This window comes from Danio rerio, chromosome 9 (assembly GCF_052040795.2).
Source record: "Danio rerio strain M-AB ecotype USA chromosome 9, GRCz13ab, whole genome shotgun sequence".
Taxonomy (NCBI): domain Eukaryota; kingdom Metazoa; phylum Chordata; class Actinopteri; order Cypriniformes; family Danionidae; genus Danio; species Danio rerio.
This window is the reverse complement of record NC_141029.1, coordinates 54,305,001-54,331,923: the sequence shown is the minus strand read 5'-3', so window position 1 is coordinate 54,331,923 and position 26,923 is coordinate 54,305,001. Positions and strand designations below refer to the sequence as shown.

Sequence of the window (26,923 nt, the reverse complement as noted above, 5' to 3'; positions counted from 1 at the left end):
CAGGACACAAGAAACAGCTCTCGGCATTCCCAAAACATTCCCGAATCTGTAAATACCTGCTCTCACGCCTCATCCAGCAAAACTCAGGGAGGAAAGCAAATCGTGCCATGTGGAATTAGTCAACGTGCTCCGCTAATAGCGTTAATAATGTATAATTAGCCGCAGTGTGTGTGTACTTCATAATTATGCTGTCCTGCTGCCAGACTTTCAGCTTTCGGAATCAAAGTGTGTAGTAGGTGTTTATTTATTAACACACACTTGTTTCCTCGTCAGCTGAAGAGTGCAGATCACACTGAAAACTGATGCTGAGAGCCAGTCAAACACTTCGGATTGGCTTTTCTCTGCAGCTTTTCTTTTTATTTTTTTTTGTGGTATTACAGGCGACTAGATTGACATATTTTGTTTCTTGTTGCAGATTCTTGATTTAGTAAATTAATTTAAAGATGCTTTGATATCAAACTGTTGGTTAATGTCAGTAATACACCTGGAAATGTAGACGCACAGAATGTCACTATCTATTTACAAAACAAAAATAAACATAAATAAAAAATTTACCTAAAACAAAAATAAAAAAACTAAAAAAAAAAAAAAAAAAAAAAAAAAAAAAAAAAAAAAACTAAAATAAAAAACTAAACTAAAACAAAACAAAATAAAAAATAAAGAAAAACAGAAAATTAAAAACAACAACAAAAAAAATTATATTTATAAATATCTGATGTTCATTTCAATGGCACAAACCAGCACAAATCAAGCACAAACGAATGACACCAGTTTTGTGCGATTTAGAGGAAATAATGGGGTGGAGAGTGACGTCACGACTTCTGAAATATTTTGATAAGACAATATCAAACAATAAAAACAATAAAAATAGATACAGTGTTTATTTTAACGGCACAAACCAGCACAAGTCCAGCACAAACAAATGACACCAGTTTTGTGTGATTTAGACTACCTGGGGTGGAGAATGACGTCCCAACTCCCAAAATATCTTCGTTATATCTAAACAACGAAAATAGATAAAGTGTTTGTTTCAATGCCACAAATGTCTGTTTCTGCTGGTCTCTATTTTTTTTTAATCTACTGTCTGTCTGTCTCTGTCCATCTCTTCGTCCCTGCCTCTGTCTGTCTGTCTGTCTGTCTGTCTGTCTGTCATTCTGTCTTTCATTTTGTTTGTCTGTCTGTCTGTCAGTCTGTCATTCTGTCTGTCTGTCTTTCTGTCTGCCATTCTGTCTGTCTGTCAGTCTGCCATTCTGTCTGTCAGTCTGTCATTCTGTCTGTCAGTCTGTCTGTCTGTCTGTCTGTCATTCTGTCTGTCAGTGTGTCATTCTGTCTGTCAGTCTGTCTGTCTGCCATTCTGTCTGTCTGTCATTCTGTCTGTCATTCTGTCTTTCATTCTGTCTGTCTGTCTGTCTGTCATTCTGTCTGTCAGTGTGTCATTCTGTCTTTCATTTTGTCTGTCTGTCATTCTGTCTGTCTGTCTGTCATTCTGTCTTTCATTCTGTCTGTCTGTCTGTCTCTCATTCTGTCTGTCTGCCATTCTGTCTGTCTGTCTGTCATTCTGTCTTTCATTCTGTCTGTCTGCCATTCTGTCTGTCTGTCTGTCTGTCATTCTGTCTTTCATTCTGTCTGTCTGTCTCTTTCATTCTGTCTGTCTGCCATTCTGTCTGTCTGTCTGTCTGTCTGCCATTCTGTCTGTCTGTCTGTCTGCCATTCTGTCTGTCTGTCTGTCTGTCTGTTTGTCTATCATTCTGTCTGTCTGCCATTCTGTCCGTCTGTCTGTCTGTCTGCCATTCTGTCTGTCTGTCTGTCTGTCTGCCATTCTGTCTGTCTGTCTGTCTGCCATTCTGTCTGTCTGTCTGTCTGTCTGTCATTCTGTCTTTCATTCTGTCTATCTGTCATTCTGTCATTCTGTTTGTCTGTCTGTCTGTCTGTCTGCCATTCTGTCTGTCTGTCTGCCATTCTGTCTGTCTGTCTGTCATTCTGTCTTTCATTCTGTCTGTCTGTCTGTCTGTCTGTCTGTCTGTCTGTCATTCTGTCTGTCTTTCATTCTGTCTGTCTTTCATTCTGTCTGTCTATCATTCTGTCTGTCTGTCTGTCATTCTGTCTTTAATTATGTCTCTCTGTCATTCTGTCTGTCATTCTGTCTGTCTGTCTGTCTGTCTGTCATTCTGTCTTTAATTATGTCTCTCTGTCATTCTGTCTGTCATTCTGTCTGTCTGTCTGTCTGTCTGTCTGTCTTTCATTCTGTCTCTCTGTCATTCTGTCTGTCTCTCTGTCTGTCTGTCTGTCTATCTGTCTGTCTTTTCATCTGTCTGTCTCTGTCCGTCCACCTGTCCATCACTCTGTCTGTCTCCCTGTCCGTTGATATTTTCTTCTGTATCTTTCTGTTCTCTGTCTGCCTGTGTGTCTTTCTTTTCTTTTATCTGGTTTTCTGTCTTTTCTGTCTCACTTTTCATACTCGTCTATCTTTTCATCTCTCTCTTTGTCCGTCCATCTGTCTGTTTTCCTGTCTGTTTATCTTTTTATTTGTCTTTTCGTCTGTGTGTCTTCATTTGTCCTATTCAGTCTGTCATTCAGTCTGTCTCTCTTTCTGTTTCGTGTGTCTGCATCCTGTCTGTCATCATTTTTTCTGTCGGTTTGTCTCTCTACATTTGTTATTTCCATCAGTCTCCATGTTTTTTCATCTACATTCTTTCTCTCTGCTTTTCTGTCTCTTCTGTTTCCTGTTTTCTTTTCTAAGTATAATATCGGCGTAGCATCCGCTCCTCTTGTTTATGTTTGTGAACGCTAATCAGTTTTTCATATGAGGTTATGTGCGTTTGATCTCACACACACACACACACACACACACACACACACACACACACACACACACACTCTCACACACACACAGGTTGTCTTGACCTTGGCTTGTGTTCTTGTCCTGCTCTGAAAGTTCGTCTCTCTTTGATTGGCTCTTACCCTTGTGGAAAATGAATTTGATCTCAGTAAAAGTGTCTCTTGTGTGGTCCGCTCTCACATCTAAACGCATCTGAGTGGAGAATTCACTTTGAGAAGGTACACCATCAGAAAAACCCAGTGAAGGACATAAATGCTGTTTACAGAGTCGCGATTGCCTCTGGAGATCTCCAGCTTTGACCCCTGAGGCTTTATGGGATGCTTTAAAATAACATTATCATTGAAACTGCGATCCCGCAGGAACACCGTGCTCATTTTCTTTAAATATCTGACACCAGGCTCTAGATGATGTCAGATTTTGGTAAGAGCTACAGACGTTTGGTGGTTTTGAAGCGCTCGGTGCACTGGAAAAATATCTGGTAATGAACAGTTTCTGTATTTTGTGATTCACAAGTGTTCTCTGTTTATTTATGATTGTGAATTGCATTATGGGATGTTGATCTCTGCTCTGTCAACCTGTGATGCTGAAAATTCAACTCTACAGTTTAACAAAGTAAATATGATTGATATTTTAGTAGTTTGAAATAATATAATGTATAATAAATAATATCTAGAGAAATTCGCTCTCTGGCCACTTTATTAGGTACACTTTACTAGTACCGGGTTGGATCCTCCTTTGCCTTCAGAACTGCCTTAATCCTTCGTGGCATAGATTCAACAGGGTACTGGAAATATTCCTCTGAGATTTTGCTCCATATTGACATGATAGTATAAGGCAGTGATGTGAGTCTCCAGTTTCATTACGTCTCAAATGTTCTGTTGGATTGAGATCTGCTGACTGTGTAGGCCATTTGAGTACAGTGAACTCATTGTCATGTTCAAGACACCAGTCTGAGATGATTCACGCTTTATGACATGGCGCGTTATCCTGCTGGAAGTAGACATCAGAAGATGGGGACACTGTGTTCATAAAGGGATGGACATGGTCAGCAACAATACTCAGGTAGGCTGTGTTGTTGACACAATGCTCAATTGGTACTAATGAGCCCAAAGGGTGTCAAGAAAATCTCCCCACACCATTACACCACCACCACCAGCCTGAACAGTTGATACAAGGCAGGATGGGTCCATGCTTTCATGTTGTTAATGCCAAATTCTGCTTGTGCATGAAAATCCCAGTAGATCAGCAGTTTCTGAAATACTCAGACCAGCCCGTCTGGCACCAACAGCCATGCCACCCACATTCAAAGCCACTTAAATCCTCTTTCTTACCTTTCTGATGCTCGGTTTGAACTGCATGGTCTTGACCATGTTTACATGCCTAAATGCATTGAGTTGCTGCAATATAATCGGCTGATTGGAAATTTGCGTTAACAAGCAGTTAGGCAGGTGTACCTAATAAAGTGGCCGGTGAGTGTAAGTCTGTAAAATAAGAGAAAATGTACTGGCAGTTTATTTTAAGGTCTTTGTTGTGTAATACACAACACCAACCCAGACAATAACTCACTTTAAACTATTAAAAATGTCAATAAAAGTCTAACTTTTTAAGGTTAGAAGTTGTTGGAGAAGAGATCTAAGTCCCATAATGCAGTTCAAAACACAAATAAATCAGAAAAAATGTAAAATAAAACATAAATCTCAAAGTATGAAAACTGCAAATTTACTGATATTTTTACAGTGTGTTTTAGAACTGTTTGAAAATTCTCTTTTTTTTAACCATTTGCGAATCCATTTAGCCGATCTCCTGGTTTGATGGGAACACTTTTAGCTTAGCTTAGCATAAATCATTGAATCGGATTAGACCATTAGCATCTCATAATAAAAAGTTTTGTAAAATGAGCCTACCACCCCCCCCCCCCCCCCCCAAAAAAAGTGCTGTGTTCCTTTGAAGAAGTTTAATAGTTAAATTAGTAAGTCCTGACCCAAAAATAACGTCTGATGTTATTATACCATACAATATAATAGTTTATAGTTACTATAGCAACATAAATAAACTTATTGACTTTCAAAGCAGATTCAAAGCAGTGATTTATTGTCTGCCAATTGCCTGAAACCATTGCCATTCATGACTTTAAAATCAGTTTTTCTCAGATTATGTCATCAGTGCATGATGTTGAGCCAATGCATCTCCCACTAATATTATTCAATTTTTTTATTTTGCATATGACATGTAATTCCCTTAAAGTTAAGATGATCACTACTTATTCAAAGAGTTTGGTACTGTATTTATGTGTACAATGGCATAGAAAATGCACTGTATCTATTCTGAACATTCACCTGCGTGTCGTGTAGTTATTAATTCATGATCCTGCCATCCATTATTATCTCACATAGTGCATTAACAAATCTGAGAATGTTGCTATTTCAATTAAATCATTTCTGCTAATTTTGTTTTGGCCAAATATGCCGGTGAATGGAGAAGTTAATTTAAGGTTGTGTTAGCAGGGCTGTGATCTTGAACACTCGACAAGAAGACATCTGTAAAAACAGCAATTATAAAAAATAGTTCACCAGAATAAAAAATCTAAGTTGACTTTTTTATGGGCTTAGTTAAAAAGATATATCAATCCTGCAAAAATATAAAAAAATATTAAATGAAGGATTAATTTAATATCCATTTAGCGTTCAGAATAGCTTACATTGACTGGAGTAAAAAACACAAATCAAGCGAATGCACTAATATTTGATTAAAGTAGATTAGGTGTCAAGTTTAAGCGGACAAAACAAATCTAGTTATTTTAATAGGAGAAATGAAGTCAACATAAAAATCATGTGGAACTTGATTTTGAAATAATTATTAGTTATAATTATTATATTAGTATTACAATTATTATACTACTAATAAACTAATAATGCTAATAATTTTAGTATAGTGTTAAATATACACTCACCGGCCACTTTATTAGGTACACCTTACTTCACCTTCAAAACTGCCTTAATCCTTTGTGGCATAGATTCAACAAGGTACTGGAAATGTTCCTCAGAGATATTGCTCCATATTGACATGATAGCATCACACAGTTGCTGCAGAATTGTCGGCTGCACATCCATGATGCCAATGATGGTAGCCTTTCTGTCAGCTGGAACCAGTCTGGTCATCTCCTCTGACCTCTGGCATCAATAAGGCATTTGCGCCCACAGAACTGCCGCTCACTGGATATTTTCTCTTTTTCGGACCATTCTTTGTAAACCCTAGAGATAGTTGTGCATGAAAATACCAGTAGATCAGCAGTTTCTGAAATACTCAGACTAGCCTGTCTGACACCAACAACCATGCCATGTTCAAAGTCACTTAAATCCCCTTTCTTCCCCATTCGGATGCTCGGTTTGATCTGCAGCAGATCGTCTTGACCACGTCTACACGCCTAAATGCATTGAGTTGCTGCCATGTAATTGGCTGATTAGAAATTTGCATTAACCTGCAGTTGGACAAGTGTACCTAATAAAGTGGCCAGTGAGTGTATTATATATACAATCCAAAATTTACGACAAAATTAAACAAAAAATATGTATTATTTCAGTATACTGAGTTAAATGCTCTTGTATAGAAATGGTGTCACGTTTAACACATCTACAAGCACATTGTGCAGGGCTGCTAATGTTACTATTGCTTGTGTTTCTCGGTTCAAATATGGGACAACAGACTGCAAACTCCCAAATATCAAAAGTCCTCTGCCACATTCTTTTTTCTCATCCAAGAAGCCGTTTTCCTCAGATGTACATCACAATATAGGGAACAAAAGGTGATCACAGCTTAGCTTCATCCTGCATACACACCATATCTCACTGCATTTTGTGTGTTTTTTAGGAATGCTGTAGTTTAGTGTGCAGGGCGTCTGTGATGGGATTGCGGGTGGTCTGAGGTGTTTTCTGAGACTGAGACTACACATTACTGCACCATAATCTAAACAACTCAAACCCATGAGCCATCTTCACTCTGAACAGCCATGTAAAAAACACACCTGGACGTTCCTACACTACACATTCCTGCTTTTAATAACCATATGCAGCTTATTTCAAAAAATACTCCAGAATGTTTAAAAGACCTATGATCGTACTGGGGTTGGGCTGATACTCGATAGACGATACCATCGCCGATGGCCAATAGACAACACGATGCTGAGCCTGCATCGCGATCCATCGCCCTGCCCCCGTCGCAAACCCACTAGCGAAAAATACACACTCAGGCTGTATTTACACTAATACGTCTTAGTATTAAAATGGCATTTTAGATCTAAAATGATCCACATCCACACCGTTTTACCTAGCATTTCTGAACAGCCCTTCGTCCGCTGAAAACGCACATCACATGACCACACACACACACTCACACACAGACACATGCTGTCATGCTCTCCTCAATATGTTGATATTCCGAGTAGTTGTACATTTTGTGGTAGGGATGATGAAACTTTAATACATTTTTTTTGTACGTGTGAATTTGTTCAGATATTTTGGTCTGACCTCTATCATTATTTAAACTCCCCTCCTACCTTTGCACAATCTTTTAGTTTAAAAGAAATGATTTATTATTGCTTAGAGTCTTCACATAAATCTAAAGAATTTATCTTCAACTTTTTTATCTTGTCTGGAAAATTTTTTATACATAAGCAAAAATGCATGGCTTCAGTTCCTACTTTTCGACATTTTCTGATTGAAGTTGACTCACTGCTCAAATCTTTCCGTATATGTAAAAACAAAAAATGTGTCAGATTCCTGTTTCTATATGAAGAACTGTTGTCTACTGACTCTGATTTGAGGTAGACTAGGAGCTTTCCTAATGCTCTTAATTTAATTTCATACACTTTTATACAATTGTTATTTACTTACCCCTTCGTTTGTTTTGTTAATCTTTCTCTTTTCTTTCTGCAGCTAATGTAATTTGTATTTTTCTCCTTCGTATGTCTCTGTTATCGATCTCCTGATTGTGGTTGTATATTTGCATTCTTTAATAAAAAAAAAAAAAAAAGTCATGAGCTCCAGGCAGAGAGCAGTGCATATCGGAGAGTTCATTACTATAGTAATTAAACGTGATATTCAGACATTCCAAGTCTCCCGGAAGTTCCGGGAGTTTCTATGCATTTGTGGGACTCATAATACCCACAAACGAGTGATAATCTCTCAGAAATCGCGCGTTTCCCTCCGGGACCTCAAATAAGTCGCGCACCCTTCTCACCCTCGGATCCCTCCTCGCTCTTCAGACAACCCCCCACCCCTCCACCCCAGTTTTCACATGATGACGGTGTCATCGTCCATCGCCATGTTTTACATTACACATCGCACGATGCCAAATTGGTCGACATCGCCCAACCCTAGATCATGCATTGTTTCAAAATGGCATAATGTAACATCTATATGACTTTGCCTAGATTAATACAACATTGCTTGTTTATCCTTGATAAAAGTACATTAAAGGTGCAGTAGGTGATTGTCTTCAGAAACATTTGTTGTTGTGCTGGTTAAAAGTCTCTTCACAGTCTAATAGTCATGATTAAAGTAAAAGATCTAAATGTATTTAGGGGCCAAACACCGTAGGTGCGTAGGCGTTCCTATTATTATTATTATTCTTCCTTTTTCTTCTTCTTTTTTCGTTTTTTCCGCCAGATATGAATGGCAGCCCATATAGGCGTATGCGGGAAAGTTGTATAATTTGGCACAATGATAGAGGACAGTATTAACATTAATCAGCCCAAATATGAAGTCTCAAAATCAAACTCTCTAGCGCCACCACTTGACCAAACTCTCACGTGTTTATCATGATATCTTTTGAACCGAATGGGCTACAATCAAAATTCTTTTTTCTATCTCAGTCCGATTCAAACGCACCCTATGACGTTATTTTCCGTCTTGAATTTTTTCGCGCTATTTTAAATTTTTTGAAAAACCTATTTGACCGAACTCGTCCTAGGCCGTTTCTCCAATTTTCACCAAAATTGAATCACATGATCTACAGACCATGCCAACCAAAAGTTATGGAATTCAAGTTGATTTGACCAACCGTTTTCGTTTAACTTGCGAATAAATTTAATGTAGGACTTGCGAAAATGGACTTGAGACGATATCTCTGTATTCACCGATTCACACCAATCTTGGTGTGTTTTGACAACTAGGGTCTGAGGTTATATGCAGAGTTTCGGCGCACTGCCCCTTAGTGGTCAGGAGATACAAAAACTTGCTTTTTGGCTTATAACGTCTCAACCTTTCGTCCGAAACTTGTAAAACTGGTCTCATTACATCCGGCAGAGCACAGCGAGTCGAATGATGTCTGATTTTCACAGGTCAGCCCTTTGGGCGTCGCCCATTTCGATTTTTGGCTAAAAATGCTATATTTTACCAACACATTCACAAATCATTACAAAACATGGTATGCATCTTCAACCCCATGCCCTGAAAGTACTCAAACTTCTGAAGCAGTGCCACATTTTGGCCAAAAGTGCTTGACCCCTTAATTGCTGCTTGCAGCTATATTTATATATATAGTATAAAACTAAAAAATGTTCATCCAATTATATAGAATCGGACCGACATCTCCCATAATTCAGTTAATTAGCCCAATCTGTGTGTCAGCAAATGCAGATTTGAACAACTGCGCTGCCGTTTTATACGCAGCTCCGCCGACCACCACGCGTTCACGAGAGAGAGTGTAACAGTGGTAATAGAGATTCATTGTGATGAATGACATGAAATTAAGAGTATGCATGATTGATGCTTTGGTGCCCCCTAGTAGTTAAGAAAATGCAGGCGTTTTTCTTTAAGATGTCCTGGCGCAGCTACTGTAGTTCAGCAGACGATGGCTGATGCTGCTACTGGTAAGCGTGTCCGAACACTGGAGTGAAAATATAATGATTAAAGTGTATAACATGATTATTTTTGGATATAAAAGAGTGATTAAGTTGTCAACAAATGTATAATGCTTCTGATAGATTTAAACAGCGAATATGTATTAAGAAATGCAACATTATTGAGTTTTGTGTTTCTCATAGTAAAAACCGCTTGTTGATATCATAGCATTGTATTAGGGAATGACGCAAGACCACACTTAATGCCTAGTTCAGACTACGTGATTTTAGCCCCGATTTTGGCTCGCTGACAGGTTTTGAGAAATCGCCGACAAATGCCTGAAATCACAGGCAAACCGCTGCTCGTGCACGTGAGTGACAATCACACAGTATAAACGATCAAAGACACGATCTGAGAGAATCGCCGATGAGTCGCCGATGCCTGTGAGATGTTTGGCGTGCTGAATATCTGGAGCTGTCGGCAATTCAAATCATGCCGTGTGAATTGAGTTTTGACTGAAGATAACATCAGCGATCGCCTACAGCCAATGAGAGAGCAGCATTCACTGGTGTGTGTGTGTGTGTGTGTATACCTGCTGCAGGCCAGCGGGAGGCTGGGGAAGAAGTTAAAAGCGCTCTTTTTTGGTTTATTTGGGCCCACGAAATGGAGGAAAAACTAGTGGAGGTTTGACAGGACTCAGGAGCACCCGTGTCTGTTTGACGTTTCATACAGAAAGAAATTAGTTTATTATCAACGTTAAGGAGAAATGGCTAATTCCCTTTAAACCCAGGTGAGCAAACATGTACATGTTCTACCCCATTAAAGGCTTCTTTCTCATTATGTAGTTAATAACAAAAGATATACGACGTGTTTTTGGCTGTGAGACGTAGTTTGTACGAAGTTGTCGGCGATTCTTTCTATATTAAAGTCATGCAATGTGAATGTCTCTGTCGCCGATCCATCTTGCAGTGTAAACAAAGCAGCGATGAAACGCTAGCCCAGATAGTCATGCAGTGTGAAAACATCTGTAACACGACTACTTTGAAAATCATGCAGTCTGAACTCGGCATAAAGTGACAGTGTTGTTTATTTTACATCTTTTGATTGTTTCAGTTTTGCCTGCAGTATATTGCTGTTACATGTGATGTTATGTAATTTGATTTGTTTCTCAGAATAAAAGAAACACTGAGAATCACTTTTGGGGGGTTTCATTACTTTAAGTTGGTGACGATTGCGGTACAACACTACGCAGAGGTCAACAATCGTTACAAAAGCACGCATGCAATCGGTAAAAACCTGCTCAATCAAAACTTTTAAAAACCCGAAACAATATTGGAGTTAGTTTTGCACGCTGGAGAAAGGATGACTCCATGTTTGAAGGATTTCTCTTAGTAATATTCTGTTTTAAAACTGTTTTAGCTTCATGCAAAGCTGATGTAACGTTAGATGTTGTGGTTACAAATGAGTTATCTGCACAGAAGTGTTGTTCAGCCACTAAAATCTTCTGATGAAAGATTGATAAGACTATTTTTAGTTTCATAAGGAACCTTTTACAGCATCGATAATGTAGATTTTAATTAGTTTAACAACAAAACACAAGTAAATACCGCTATTCCACCTAGTCTCCCTATATTGTTTACCATGCAACTCTAATATTCACTCTGAAATCGCATGTCAGTTAGGCTTGCATGTCACCGCACAAGCACTAGTCGCTTTTAACACATGAGAGAGGGTTCTTGTGCTGTGCACGTGTTTCAGGAGGCGTGGCTCTAGACGGCAGGGGAGGGACTGTGATTCAGAGATTTACGCTAAGCTGTTAGCATTGTGGAAGATCACCTACTGCACCTTTAAATGAGACGCTGCTTTATTATCAATAAGTGTATGTACCATTTTGATTTGAATGTGTTCAAATCTACTCTCTGTTGGTAGCCAATCAAGGCGTAGACATACTGTAGAATTAAAGTTATTGAGCATGTAGTCAAGCTACAAAATAGCCACAAAAACCAGACCCGTCATAATAGTACTTTTTATAAAACTCAGTCGGGCTTGAAATAACATTACGGTGCATAAATGATTTCAGTTTTAGGAGAACTCTTCCTTTAATGCTCTCGGTTTGCTCCTGGGGATCCGCTGTAAAACTCCAGCCTTCATCCGACAGACACATTAATACACAAACACCTTCATAAAACGGCACTATTGCTCAGCATTAATAATACAGAGCACCTCATAAAACTGAGCACATGAAACCAAATATGTTTTATCTACCGCAGGCCCCTGGAGCACATCGGGACGGGGCTAAATATAGCATATTGTGTGGTGGAGAAATGAGAACGCGTGCGCAGGTACCAGCCGTGGCCTTGGGGAATGTGACATGGCAATGACATCACCGTTTAGCGGCCCACAGGCAAACACAGCCCTAATATATCCACATCAGACCTATAGATGCAGTGCAGAGCAGACAGTCCTCTCAGATTTGTCAGATTAGCATGGTTAGCATGAATGCATATGTTGCTAGCACATGAATAAGAATGTTGTTAGCGTGATTCAAATATTATTAGCATTATTATTTACATGAATTAGAATGTTGTAAAATGTTAGGGTGATGCAGATGACTGATTGCTTTTCACTTTTGGAAGCTGATGACTGATATCCACTGACAAAGTCAATCCCAGTTGTAAGAGCAACAAATAATAACTTGATCATTTGTTAAAGTGGCAGAAGGTAGATTTTACTGATGAATCATCTGTTGAACTGCATCCTATTCATCACAAATACTGCAGAAGACCTACTGGAACCAGCATGGACCCAAGAATCCTACAGAAATCAGTCAAGTTTGGTGAAGAAGAAATCATGGTTTGGGGTTGCATTCAGTATGGGGGCGTGTGAGAGATCTGCAGAGTGGATGACAACATCAACCGCCTGAGGTATCAAGACATTTGTGCTGCCCATTACACTACAAACCACAGGAGAGGGACAATTCTCCAGCAGGATAGCGCTCCTCATACTTCACATCAAAAGCTCCTGAAAGCAAAGAAGGTCAAGGTGCTCCAGGATTGGCCAGCCCAGTCACCAGACATGAACATGAGCATATCTGGGGTAAGATGAAGGAGGAGGCATTGAAGATGAATCCAAAGAGTCTTGATGAACTCTGGGAGTCCTGCAGGAAAACTTTCTTTGCCATTCCAGATGACTTTATTAATCAGTGATTTGAGTCATGTCAGAGATGTATGGATGCAGTCCTCCAAGCTCATGATGGAGTCAGACACAATATTCATTCTGTCTCCACTGCAGCAGGACTTTATATTCTATACTGGACATTATTTCTGTTCAGTGACAAGACTTTAGTCTAAGCAAAGTCAGACCTTACTGTCCTAATGAAATCATTCAAAATCAAGGCATGATCATATTTTATTGTGGTAAAATACGTGTAATCTTGAGGCCGTTGCCTTTCATATGAGCCACTTCTTCAGATTTGCTGCTATCAGTAGTTGAGGGTGACCAAATTATTTGAATGACCTTGTGTGTATTTAGGCCTTTTTACATATAAGAACTGAACGTATTGTGGTTAAAAAAAAAAATTTAATAAAATGATGTAATTCTTTATAACTTGAATATTTTATTATGTATTTAATAATATCGCCTCAGCCATATCCCCCTGCAGCCCAAGACCAATTACACACTGAAGCTAAGCAGGGCTGAGCCTGGTCAGTACCCGAATGGAAGACCAAATGGGAAAACTAGGTTGCTGTTGGAAGTCGTGTTAGTGAGAACAGCAAGGGGCGCTCAACCTGCGACTTGTGTAAAGTTAAGGGGACACTACACTACACTACACTATACTATACTATACTATACTATAATATTGACCTTATTCTCCGCAGACGAGTGGGTGCTGCCATTTGAATCTTTTTGGCACGAGACTTCCGGTCTCATTCACTTCCATTCATTTTTAGACATTAAAAACTGCTCGTTTCGCTGTTTGATGTTGCAAACTGATATTTTCTTGTTATATTATTCTACTTGGTCTGTATAGTCATGCAAACATTTGTTTGTAGAGCAAGTAGTTTGACCGTTTTTTGCCGTTTATTATTCCTTGTTATTTCTCCCATAGGCGACTGAAACGGAAGTTCTAAGACAATCGCGAAAACAGGCGCACTTCCGCATTTTAGAATAAGGTCAATAGCACCATATTTCAGATGAGACCTTAATTAAGGTCCTGACTTTCTGTGGTCATTAAAACTTTCATGGCACTTCTTATATGGCCCATTTCCACTGAATGGTACGGTTCGGTCCACTGTCAAAAGACGTACCAAACCAAACCGTACCTACCACTTTTTCGGCACCCTTTCAAAAGGGTCCCAAACACGAGAAAGGGTACCAAAAGGTGGAGGTAGACACGCAGCTGAACGCTATTGGTTTGCAGAGATACGTCATTCAATTACACAACAAGCCAGAATGTAAACAAGGGACCCGCCATGTTTGAAATACACAGCGAGAGATTACAGCGGAATTATATATTTATATAATAACGAGCCAAACCTTGTCGTTGTCTTGATAAACAGCCACACAGCCATGGAGTAGAGCAGATTTACCCTGTGCCTCGTAGTTTTTTTTTTTTTTTTTTTACGAGGCAGTCTGACGCGCGAGCGGTTTCGCTTTCTTGCTTGCGCTCGCCGCGCGTCTTTATCTGAAATAACAAACTTATTGAGCTGATGATAATAACGTGCGCTTGATTATTGACAAGCTTTGGAAACCCGATCCTGTGAGAAGCTGACAAATGCGAGAATGACACATTCAGAAAGAGAAGAACAAACGCGAGAGTGAAGCGCAGAAAAAAAGCCAGGAAAATGACCCATCATGGCCTCCCAATCATCCCTATCCACCAAATTGGCTCTATCACTGTCTCTGCACTCCACCAATAGCTTGTGTGTGGTGAGCGCTGTTGTCCTGTGGCTGACGCCGCATCATCCATTTACATTTACATTTACATTTAGTCATTTAGCAGACGCTTTTATCCAAAGCGACTTACAAATGAGGACAAGGAAGCAATTTACACAACCAAGAGCAACAATGAATAAGTGCTATAAGCAAGTTTCAGGTCTGTAAAGTCTAAGAAGGGAAGTATTAGTATTTTTTTTTTTTTTTTTTTTGTACAGTTAGTGTGATATTCAGAGAGGCAATTACAGATTAGGAAGTGTAGTGGAGACTAAATAGTTGAGTTTTTAGTCGTTTCTTGAAAGTAGCGAGTGACTCTGCTGTTCTGATGCAGTTAGAGCAGATTGAGTGTGAGCGTTCGCGAAAGTGATTTCTTTCCCCTTTGGGATGGAACCACGAGGCGACGTTCATTCACAGAACGCAAGTTTCTGGAGGGCACATAGATCTGCAGAAGCGAGAGCAGATAAGAAGGAGCAAAGCCAGAAGTCACTTTGTAGGCAAACATCAGAGCTTTGAATTTGATGCGAGCAGCAACTGGCAGCCAGTGCAAACGGAGTAGCAGCGGAGTGACATGTGCTCGTTTAGGTTCATTGAAGACAACTCGTGCTGCTGCATTCTGGAGCAGTTGAAGAGGTTTGATAGAGTTAGCTGGAAGCCCAGCTAGTAGAGAGTTACAGTAATCCAGTTTGGAGAGAACAAGAGCTTGAACAAGGAGTTGAGCTGCATGTTCAGATAAGAAGGGTCGGATCTTTCTGATGTTATAGAGTGTGAATCTGCACGATCGAGCAGTCATCCAAGTGAATACTGCAAACTGAGTGGAGAGACCCCCTCATGATTGCAAAGCGCTTTGTGTGTATGACCATATATAAGTACACATTACATTACACGTGTTGTAATAAGCTGTCGTTCATAGACCTATTTCTTTTTAGTAAAGAAGTAGTGGCATTATAGGTGTGCTTTTTAACTTATTCATCAAATATACAGGCAGAACTTTGGTTTCGGTGGTCCAGTTTGATGTGTAAACTGAATGTTTTTCGGGCCACATTCAGCTCTTCTCTATCCTTCTCGGCATCAGCGCAGTGGAATCTCTGCAGGGCAGATTCGTGTCACATGCATGGAAATTCAACTAAACTAAAACAGCGCTAATCAACTTAGCCAATATAGAAAGACAGACAGAAAAAGATTGTCCAGTCGTGATGTCACGAACATTTTCTGCATTCCGTCATGGAATAGGTTTCTGTTCGCTGCTTCAGTCCTCTGTATTGCAGCCTTTCTGATAGATTGTCCTTCTCCCATGTTTTCATTTGTTTGAAGGTTTATGAAGCTGATAACCAATAAATAGGCTGAAAATCTGCTAAAATGTGCTAGAAATGGCTGTTTCAAGAGTTCACACTTAGCTGATAATCAATAAATGGATAATTGGCATGTTGTCCCGGGAGAGAGCCCTGAGCTCAAAATATCCTCGAGCCCGGGGCTCCCTCCCGTTAGAAGGGTGAGAGGGGAGTTCGAGCTTTGGTAGGTCTCGAGAACTCCCCTGCTTGTCGCCGTGCGAGAACTGTAAACTAAGGTTGTCTTAGGTGATAATTTGGTTTAGTCGATTGGCTATGGTTTATGTTTTTGGAGGGTGGGAGGAACCCGGGGGAAACCCACGTGAACATGGGGAGAACATGTAAACTCCACAGAGAAACACCAACCGGCCCGATAGAAGGTTGGACCAGCGGTGTTCTTGCTGTGAGGCAACAGTGCTAGCCACTGGGTCATCGTGTCGCCCTATCGAAAAAGGGGGAGGAAGTAGGGATGGAAGGGGTGGGGGGAGCATCAAAACGAAGGTAATTGGAGTGAAAAACTCTGGTTATTTATAATCCTTCCGTAATCATCTAATAGGGCAGATTTTCGGAGCTAATGAGGAGCCAGCCGTGTTGATCAGAAGCATGTGATCCTCTCGAAATTATTTTATAAATAAACCACACAAAAATAAATAGTTTAAATGTGGATCTTCCTTTTATTAGTTTAGTGAAAAACAGTGTGGAAAAAATGATTGTTTGGACTAAATTAACATTACAGTGATCCTTTGAATCCATTTGTTTCAATTGTTTCACTTATTTTAAATGTAAATAGGTAATATCAACAATGCATGAATGGACTATAGGGCTGTGCAATTAATCAAAAATCCGATTTCGATTTTGTCTTTTAACGATTATGAAAAGCCATTAATCGAGATAAACGATTATTCCATCAAGTACCGCCCCCTTTCCAGTTGTACACATGTAAAAACTCTTTGCCTCTGCAAAGCTTAGTTCCACGTGAAAATGGCTAAAAGCATGTGCTGTAATGTAACTTTTGCAGCATGGGATGCTCATCATTCATGTTTTTAAAAGCGCAAAAGAGCACGTGCTGTTGTGTGTGTGCACGCCGTGCTTAGCCTCGGACAGCAGAGCACATGCACATCTAACGCGATTTTAATGTGAGTGCTTTAATGGTCAAATACATGCACATTTGTGTCAGAGCGCGGTGTTTAGTGATTATTCATATTAACCCTCATTTGTGTAATAAACTAACAAGTTGAGAATCAAAAGACACGAGAAAGAGAAACCATATCAGAGCCGCACTATTCTTAAAGTGAGCGTGCGGTATTCCTGCTGCTGCCGACTGTTTTTATTATTAATCATTAATAAAATCAAAAATACAGGGAAGAAGCTTAAAGCACAGTTTAAACATAACAGATTTCATAACTCATTTCTAATAACTGATTACTTTTATCTTTGCTATGATGACAGCACATTATATTTTACTATATATTTTTCAAGATACTAGTATTCAGCTAAAAGTGACATTCAAAGGCTTAATTAGGGTAATCAGGCACATCATTGTATAACAGTTTCTTATGCAGTCAATCAAACATATATATTGCTTAAAGGGACTAATAATATTGAGCTATTAAAATAGGTTTCAAAATATTCAAACCTGCTTTCATTCAAGCTGAAATAAAACAAATAAGGCTTTCTCCAGAAGAAAAAAATATTATAGGAAATACTGTTAAAAAAAACCTCTGTTAAACATACTTTGGGAAATATTTATATATAAAAATAAATTCACAGGATGATGAAAAATTTTGACTTCAACTTATAATCGTTTTGAATAATTAATAATCGTGATTATGATTTTTCCCATAATCGAGCAGCCCTAATGGACAATCAGTAAATCAGTTCAAAGCACCCATTTATTCACATCATGCCTTTTTCATGGACGTCTCTTATTTTGAAATATTGTTATTTAAATTATTTGAAAATATCATTAACATGTATTTAAATGTAATCACTTAGTAAAGGCATCCTGTTGTTATTTGGACTAGTTTTTTTTGTGTACTTTACGTCTCTTTTGGCTGAAACATTTAGAAAACAATGCAAACTTACCTATCGAGCTGTGTATAGTCAGAAAAAACACATTTCTCAGCCTCCACTTAGCCTAGCATCAGCTCTAAATGTCAGAATACGCATCTCAGCGCTAACAAGCTGAAGAAAAGCCCAAGAACTCCACGTTAATTATTCATTCTGAACATGGTGGTCTGCTGGGATATGTTGCTTGTGGGCCGCGGGCAGTGAAAAGGGCACCTGTTAACATCTTGTTGCTGTAACGCTGGCATTGGCGGGAACAGATGTTTTGTGCATTTGTTGGCTTTTCCTCTGTAAGAAGAGCCTCTGCTGAGATGTCCTCCGGCGCTGAGCTGTGTGGGGTTTTGGGGGAGCATGTAAATGAGCCCCCCGCAGCGCTCAAGCATGAATGAAAGCAGACATCCAGACACCACAGAGAGAGACTTTTGGCCCGTGCTTTATTTTTGAAATGTCAAGATAATACAGCGCCATCTCATGAGGAAACGTAACTATTTTGAAGACTCCCTGGAATTACAATCAAGTCTTTTAAATGTTAGTATCAGTATGTTAGCCCGATATCTATAAGCCCGATATAATCCTGATATAAGCATCCAAAGCTTGCAGTTTGTCACTTCCGACTAAATGGATACTTTTTTATTCACGACACCTCATACTTCAGTTTCTCATCAAATCTTCTGACCAATCAAATACTCTCTATTCTCTGACATGCCCCGCCCATTTCTTCTCCTTCGCTATTTGTTTGATGCACTTGATTTTAACCACTCTTACTGGCAAAGCTGTGATCAAAACAACGTCATTGGCTGTTTATTAAAAAAGGGGAGGAGCTACTCTGTCCCGCACTCAGTTTCAGTTTAGATTACGTCAAACATCGAATAAATCTGCCCATATTTCACAGCATGTTAGTTGCTATGTTAGGTTTAAGGATATCCATAAGTTATTGTGACCCAAAATTTGCGTTTAGAAGATATAAACCTGAAATAAATATCAATGGCAGCGTACCATCGTCTCAAAAACATTCCAGTGAGGACTTGTTCATGCTTTTATCAGCAGCAGAATGGATTACTGTAATGGACTGCCCACTGGCCTTTCCAAAAAGACAGTCAGACAGTTGCAGCTCATCCAGAACTCTGCGGATAGGATTCTGACCAGAACCAGGAAATGAGAGCACATCACACCTGTCCTCAGGTCTCTACACTGGCTCCCAGTTACATTCAGAATAGATTTTATAGTATTATTACTTGTCTATAAATCACTCATGGCCTACGACCTCAATACATTACAGATATGCTCACTGAATACTAACCCAACAGATCACTCAGATCATTAGGATCAACTAAACTAGAAACTCTTAAGAGTTCAGTCAAAGCAGGGTGAATCGGCCTTCAGCTACTAACAGCGCCCCCTACTGCTGGAATCAGCTTCCAGAAATGATCAGATGTGCTCCAACATTAGGCATGTTCAAATCAAGACTGAAAACACATCTGTTTATCTGTGCCTTTACTGAATGAGCACTGTGCTGCGTACCACAGATCACACTATTATGTTTCACTTTTCTTTTTCATTTCTCTACAACCCGTTTTAACACATTTTATTCGGTTTTTAATAATTTTTAATTCTTTGTTTTTATTTTCTTGTCTCTTTTATTCCTTGTTTATGTAAGTGTAACGATCGGGGGGAGTGGTAAGATCCAATATGCAGGTTTATTCAATGTCAGGCAAGCAGTGGTCATCAGGTGCAAACGGGTATATATAGACAGTCCAGAATCATAAACGATAAACCGGCTAAAGGTCGAAAGGCAGGCGGCTAAACTAGAGAACAAGGGTGACAAGGCTAAGGTCTAACACGGAGAAAACAAAACAGGGAAACGCGTTGTAATGTCACAAAGATGCAAACAAGACTCGGCAAACTGGAAGGGTGAAAGAGTGGCTTATGAATGGAGTGATATCAGTCTGTGACAAGGTTCAGCTGGTGATTGCAATCAGGATAGATGAATGAACAGGTGTGCGTGTTTGGGAGCAGTGCATGTATGAAAATGTAGTCCTGGGAAATGTGGAAATGTAGTTTTGAGTTCGTGTGAGAACCAGCGATCTCTGGAAAGCGATCGCTGGTTGTGTGACAGTAAGGCACTTTAAATCAGCGTTATGTATGAAATACAAATATATTTAAATAGGCTTGCCTTGCCTTGTATCAATAGCTTACGGTTTGTCACGTCCAAAGGGATCAACTAGTAAAGTATAAAACAACTCTATTGGCTGTTTTTAATAAAGGGGAGGGGCTACCATATGTCCCGCCCTCTCTTTATGTTTCAGTTGAGATTACGTCAAACACCAAATAAAATAATAATCCTGCCAAAGATTGACGAAAGTAAATAATTAACAATTAATAATAAAATTTCTCAAATACAAATATACTGTCACACTGAGATTTTTGAGCCCATATCTTCTGTAATTCATGAACTAGATGTGTAACAATTGTTTTTATTAATAATAATTTAATTATTAGAATTTAACTGGACACATTAGAAAGTATGAAGGAAATTGTATAATTTAATTCATTCATTCATTTTCGTTAAGCTCAGTCCCTTTATTTTATCAGGGGTCGCCACATTGGAATGAACCACCAACTATTCCAGCATATGTTTTACACAGCAGATGCCCTTCCAGTACAGGGAAACACACACACACACACACACACACACACACACATACACACACACACACACACACACACACACTATGGCCAATTTTTAAAAAAAAAATATTCGCCCTCCTGTGCAATATGTTTTCTTTTTCAAAAGTTTCCCCAATGATGTTTAACAGATTCAGGAAATTTTCACAGTATGTCTGATAATTTTTTTTCCTCTGGAGAAAGCCTTATTTGTTTTATTTCGGCTAGAATAAAAGCCGTTTTTAATTTTTTAAAACCTATTTTAAGGTCAATATTATTAGCCCCCTTAAGCAACATTTATTTCTGATAGTCTGCAGAACAAACCACTGTTATACAATAACTTGCCTAATTACCCTAACCTGCCTTATTAACCTTGTTAACCTTAAGCCTTTAAATTTCACTTTAAGCCTAACACAGGGTTCATACGGTCATGGAAAACCTTGAAAAGTCATTGAATTTTGACATGCCATTTTCTAGCCCTGGAAAAGTTTTGGAAAAACAGAAAAAACCTCAAAGTTTTGGAAAAGTCAGATAAAACAAATATTTGTACACTTAAATATAGGTTATTCACTTCTCTTCTGTCCTTGGCCAATCAGATACTCTCACGTTAATTGTGCACTGTACATAGATATAAATATAAATTAAAACTAAATGAATTGCTGCATGTTTTACGGTATGCTGTAATTAATTTGAACATGCATTGTTTTTTTTTTCTTTTACCACGCATATGTAGACATTGCATGAAGCATTAGCTCATGAAAATTTACTTGAAAGTCTTGAAAAAATCATGGAAAAGTCATGGAATTTTAGTAGTAAAAATGTATATGAAACCTGTGAATACTAGTACAGTATCTCGAACAATATCTAGTCAAATATTATGTGCTGTCGTCATGACAAAGATGAAAGAAATCAGTTATTAGAAATTAGAACTAAGCATAACATTTAACAGGAGGGCTAAAAATTCTGACTTACACTGTATATATGTACAGTTAAAGTCAGAATTATTACCCCCCCTTTAAATATTTATTTTTTCTTTTTTAAATATTTCCCAAATATTTTCTGTTGTCACTTGCTAAACTGTGATGTCATTGTTATTTGTTCATTGACTCATTGTATGGGATTTGTCCGAGACAGTGCCTAGTGTTGTGTGTGTTTGTGTATGTGTATATATATGTATGTGTGTCTTTGTGGTTGTTCTTGAAAAATCCAATAAAATACAATTATTAAAAAAAAAAAAAATTCCCAAATGATGTTTAACAAATCAAGGACATTTTCACAGTATGTCTGATAATATTTTTTCTTCTGTAGAAAGTCTTATTTGTTTTATTTCGGCTAGAATAAAAGCAGTTTTTAATTTTTTTTATGCAACAACTTGCCTAATTACCCTAACCTGCCTAGTTAAACTAATTAAGCTAGTTAAGCCTTTAAATGTCACTTTAAGCTGTATAGAAGTGTCTTGAAAAATATCCAGTCAAATATTATTTACTGTCATCATGGCAAAGATAAAATAAATCAGTTATTATAGATCAGTTATTAAAACTATTATGGTTAGAAATGTGTTGAAGAAATCTGCTCTCCGCTAAACAGAAATTGGGGAAAAAATAAACGGAGGCTAATAATTCAGGAGTGCTAGTAATTCTGTCTTACACTGTATATGCATGTATAAAATGTAAAAACTTAAAATGAAGCTTCAAAATGCATCTCTTACATTAACTCTTGTGATTGGTTATTAACCTCGGTGCTAAAAGAAATCTGATGCAACCTGCTCAGATCTGAATGTAACGCCGCCAATTGAGGCTTTTCTTTCATTTTCATGTTTCACTTTCATCATGAATGTCATAATCGGTTTAAAGACCAGCAACAGTTTGGGTTTTCTCAATGGTTTTCATGGAGACCAGAACAGTTTAGGGTTTTCAATGATTTTCATGAAGACCAGCAACAGTTTGGGTTTTCTCAATGGTTTTCATGAAGACCAGAACAGTTTGGGTTTTCTCAATGGTTTTCATGAAGACCAGAACAGTTTGGGTTTTCTCAGTGTTTTTTTTTTCAGTGGTTTTATGTAGACCGGCAACAGTTTGGTTTTTATCAGTGGTTTTGGGAAGACCGGAACAGTTTGTGTTTTCTCAGTGGTTTTCATAAATCCCAACAACAGTTGTTGTTTTTTCCCATGATGGTTTTCACATTTCTCAGTGGTCTTCATGAAGAACAGAGTAGTTCATGTTTTCTCAATGGTTTTTATTTTTTTCTCAATGCTTTCCATGAAGACCAGAACTGTTTAGTTTTTTTGTGGTTTTGATGAAGACCAGCATCAGGTTTTGTCAATGGTTTTCATTTCTCTTAATAATTTTTCTGAATCTGGATCATCACACACTCCTCATCTGTTCAGTCTCTGAATGACTGTTGTGCAGCCGCTGTTATGTGTCTGGTGTCTGTGTAGATGTGCTGAAATCTGTCGCTCTCATTCACCAGTGTCTTTCTCTCTCTCTCTCTCTCTCTCTCTCTCTCTCTCTCTCTAACTCTCTCCCTCTCAGGCTCCTCCTCCTCCACTCAGGAGTTGATGACACGCTTGGGCTTCTTGCTGGGCGAAGGCATCCCGGGCTCCACACACATACCTATGGACGGCAAGAATGACAAAAAGGTATTTACCACAGCTGCAGCCGGAGCGAGATGCAGAAAAGCGCAGGGATTAAAGCCGCGTGTGTGTGCCGTCTGTCAGTGCGCGGTGCGATGAAGAGCGTTTGCGAGCAGGAGTGTGTGTGTGCGCAACCACAGTAAGTCACTGGCGTTTACTCGGAGCCGCTGCATTGCACACACTGACGGAAACTTGAGTCAGAGGAGCGTGTTAAACTCCAGGTCTGCTCTAGGAATAGTTTTGTTCTGTCCGTTGTTCGTTTGGTCTGTAGATGATGGGATAATTAGGCTGAGTCGAGCGTCTGGATGTCCTTCATGTGCCAGAGGCTTTTGTTTAATAAATCATCGCTCTGGGAGTCTCGTGTGGAGGGAAGCAACAATGCGAGCGCTTAATGATCCGGTGCGCTTTTGCATGAGGATCTGGTCCGGCGGGATTCTCTCTTTAATCTGTTTCATCAGGATGCTTTTGGAAGTTTGTTTTAGAGGAACTTTTGATCTGCTTTTGTGACCTTGACTGACTCAGAGCTGTGGTGATGCATCACGGGGACCGCTACTGGTTTGGGGTCCTCCAGAAAAACACAAACAATCTGATTGATTCTGGATGGTTAATGGCACAGTGTGTTGTTGTGTCTTATCTAGATAATTGAACATGTGAAATATTCACTCTAAAAGTTCCTCTTTTATAATGAAAATGCTTTTGAAGCTCAAAAATGATTATTTACAATTATTATTGATTAAGTAGCTTAATTATGATTATTTTATTATTGTTATTATATATGAGCAATATCACACGAGTAGCAGTGCGATGTGACTGTATATCGACACTGGTGGGAGGCATGCGTTAGCTCGAGGCCACAAGCCGAGTGCCTTAGTTTCCCACCAGTGAAGATATACAGCCCCATCGCACAGCCTCAAGTGTGATATTGCGTTTTTACAACAGTTAGATGGCATAATCGTGACGTCAGAACAGCAGAAACCGTTACTAATTCACAAATGTCACTGTAGAGCTAGTGTTTGAATGATTCTCTAGCGTAATGTCTAACGTGAAGACAAAACAGCTGATTTTGCTCACAGTTTAAGATTATTAGGCTGAACAGCCTGAAATGCCATCAGTCTACAGAGATATCCCAGTATTTCTGTTGCAATCGGGAGATCACAAAAATTAACCCCGAAAAATCCAAAGCAAAGCAAACACTAGCAGATTACTATGGTATAAATACAGCAATACTACTGTACATACAAAAGAAAGAGCTCGATTCAGAATGCCACTTACCTGTTTAATGATTTGCTCACTTTCTAAAATGCTGAGATTTTCTCCCTTAAAGATGTATAATGCAGTCTCTGTTGCCATCTTGAGGCGGAGCGTCGACCGCCTTTGCTCTGCTCAGTTTGACAGACTGATGGCTGCCGACACGTTGAATCTCTAAAATTATAGATATTTAAAATAGACACTATATAATATAGTATAAATAAACTTTATAGTTGCAATCTAAAAACTGCATTATTGCCTAAAAAAGTCTTAAAGTTACATTGTTGTTCAACAGCTGTAATATTTGTCAAAATGTAGTGAGTTATTGATCTGCTGTCTTTCTATGTGGCCGGAGTAAAGTGAAGAGGCTGTACGAGTTCTGATATTGCATATCACATGCTCATCGGCCAATCAGATCTGAGAACCAGAAAGAACTGTTATATATAAGTGTGTGTGTGTGTGTGTGTGTGTGTGTGTGTGTGTGTGTGTGTGTACACATACAGTGCATCCAGAAAGTATTGATATCGCTTCACTTTTTCCACATATTTTTTATGTTACAGCCTTATTCCATAATGGATTAAATTCATTGATTTCCTCAACATTCTACACACAATCCCCCATAATGACTATGTGGAAAAAAAGTTTTTGAAATTGATTAAATTGATTAAAAATAAATAAGCTGAAAAATCACATGTACATCAGTATTCACAGCCTTTGCCGTGAAGCTCTAAATTGAGCTCAGGCACATTCTGTTTCCACTGATCATTCTTGAGATGTTTCAGCAGCTTCATTGGAGTTCACCTGTGGTCAATTCAGCTGATTGGACATGATTTGAAAAGGCAAACACCTGTCTATATAAGAGCCCAGGGTTGACAGTGCATGTCAAAGCACAAACCAAGCATGAAGACAAAGGAATTGTCTGTAGGCCTTTGAGACAGGCCTGGAAAGGTTACAGAAAAATGTCTGCTGCTCTGAAAGTTCCAATAATCTGTAATGGAAGATGTTTGTAACCACCAGGACTAGAGCTGGCCGGCCATCTAAGCTAGGTGATCAAGCGAGAAGGGCCTCAGTCAGGAAGGGGATCAATAACCTGATGGTCACTCTGTCTGAGCTCCAGCGTTGTTCTGTGGAGAGAGGAGAACCTTACAGAAGGACAACTATCTGTGCAGCAATCCACCAATCAGGCATCTGTATGGTAGAGTGGCCAAACGGAAGACACTCCCCGCCTAAAATTTTCCAAAAGGCATCTGAAGGACTCTCAGACCATCAGAAACTAAACTCTCTGCTCTGATGAGACTAAAATTGAACTCTTTGGAGTGAACACCAGGCGTTACATTTGGAGAAAAGCAGGCAGCGCTCATCACCAGGCTAATATCATCCCTACAGTGAAGCATGGTGGTGGCAGCATCATGCTGTGGGGATGTTTTTCAGCAAAAGACTAGTCAGGATAGAGGGAAAGATGAATGCAGCAATGAACAGAGACATCCTGAATGAAGACATGCTTCAGAGAGCTCTTGACCTCAGACTGGGGCAACGGTTCATCTTCCAGCAGGGCAATGACCCAAATCACACTGCCAAAATATCAATGAAGTGGCTTCACAACAACTCGGTGAATGTCCTTGAGTGGCCCAGCCAGAGCCCAGACCTAAATCTATTGAACATCTCTGGAGAGATCTGAAATGCCTGTACACCGTCGCTTCCCATCCAACCTGATAGAGCTTGAAAGGTACTGCAAAGAGGAATAGGCAAAAATTCCCAAAGACAGGTGTGCCAAGCTTGTGGCATCATATTCAAAAAGACTTGAGGTAGTAATCCTGCCAAAGGTGCATCAACAAAGCATTGAGCAAAGGCTGTGAATACTGATGTACATGTGATTTTTCAGCATTTTTATTTGTAATAAATTTGCAACAGTTTTAATCTTTTTTTCCTGTTGTCATTATGGGGGATTGTGTGTAGAATGTTGAGGAAATAAATGAATTTAATTCATTTTGGAGTAAGGCTGTAACATAAAAACAAAAAGTGAAGCGCTATGAATACTTTCTGGATGCACTCTAGATATGTAAATCTAATATTTTTTATAACAGCAATTTGACTGTCAAAAATCAAATCAAATCTAATTTTTATTCATGAAGTTCATCTCAAAACAAATGATTTAATCCAAAGTGATTCACAAAAAAAGAACCAAAATATTATGTAAATAATAATGTTCAAATATCAGTGTGGGATGGATGGATTGACAGACAGATGTCTAAATAAATTATTATTATAAATAATGTCATTGAGGAAGTTTTTAATTTAAACATTATAATGTAAATATCAGTGGGGTATGATTAACATGCATCATTTGTAGTAAAAAAAAAAATCTGTAATTAAA

General features: G+C 38.9%; 2 protein-coding genes and 1 long non-coding RNA gene across 10 annotated transcripts in view; all 3 read left to right on the top strand.

Annotated features, from left to right (window-relative positions):
- Window positions 1-26,923, top strand: part of LOC147835440 (uncharacterized) — a 456,431-nt gene that overhangs the window by 135,309 nt on the left and 294,199 nt on the right. The window lies entirely within an intron of this gene.
- tanc1b (tetratricopeptide repeat, ankyrin repeat and coiled-coil containing 1b) overlaps window positions 1-26,923 on the top strand; it is a 326,871-nt gene that overhangs the window by 142,629 nt on the left and 157,319 nt on the right. For 6 of the 8 annotated variants that reach the window (XR_015499911.1, XR_015499912.1, XR_015499913.1 and 3 more), the window contains exon 5: window positions 23,201-23,307. Coding sequence is in view for 3 of the 8 variants with exons in the window: in XM_087268444.1 (XP_087124570.1) it covers window positions 23,201-23,307 (107 nt within the window). In the remaining 5 variants the exon portion in view is untranslated. Of the gene's footprint in view, window positions 1-23,200; window positions 23,441-26,923 lie in introns of those variants that run through there. The other 2 variants (XM_087268448.1, XM_087268446.1) reach the window with 1 other exon arrangement.
- LOC147842458 (uncharacterized) lies at window positions 375-7,848 on the top strand. The gene is made up of 2 exons (XM_087268597.1): window positions 375-3,541; window positions 5,805-7,848. Exon 1 carries the CDS (start codon window positions 1,034-1,036, stop codon window positions 2,108-2,110), a length of 1,077 nt encoding a protein of 358 aa, XP_087124723.1. The 5' UTR covers window positions 375-1,033; the 3' UTR covers window positions 2,111-3,541; window positions 5,805-7,848.

What these genes read in the sequence shown, in the direction of transcription:
- LOC147842458 (XM_087268597.1), top strand. Translation starts at nt 1,034, where the DNA reads ATGCCACAAATGTCTGTTTCTGCTGGTCTCTATTTTTTTTTAATCTAC.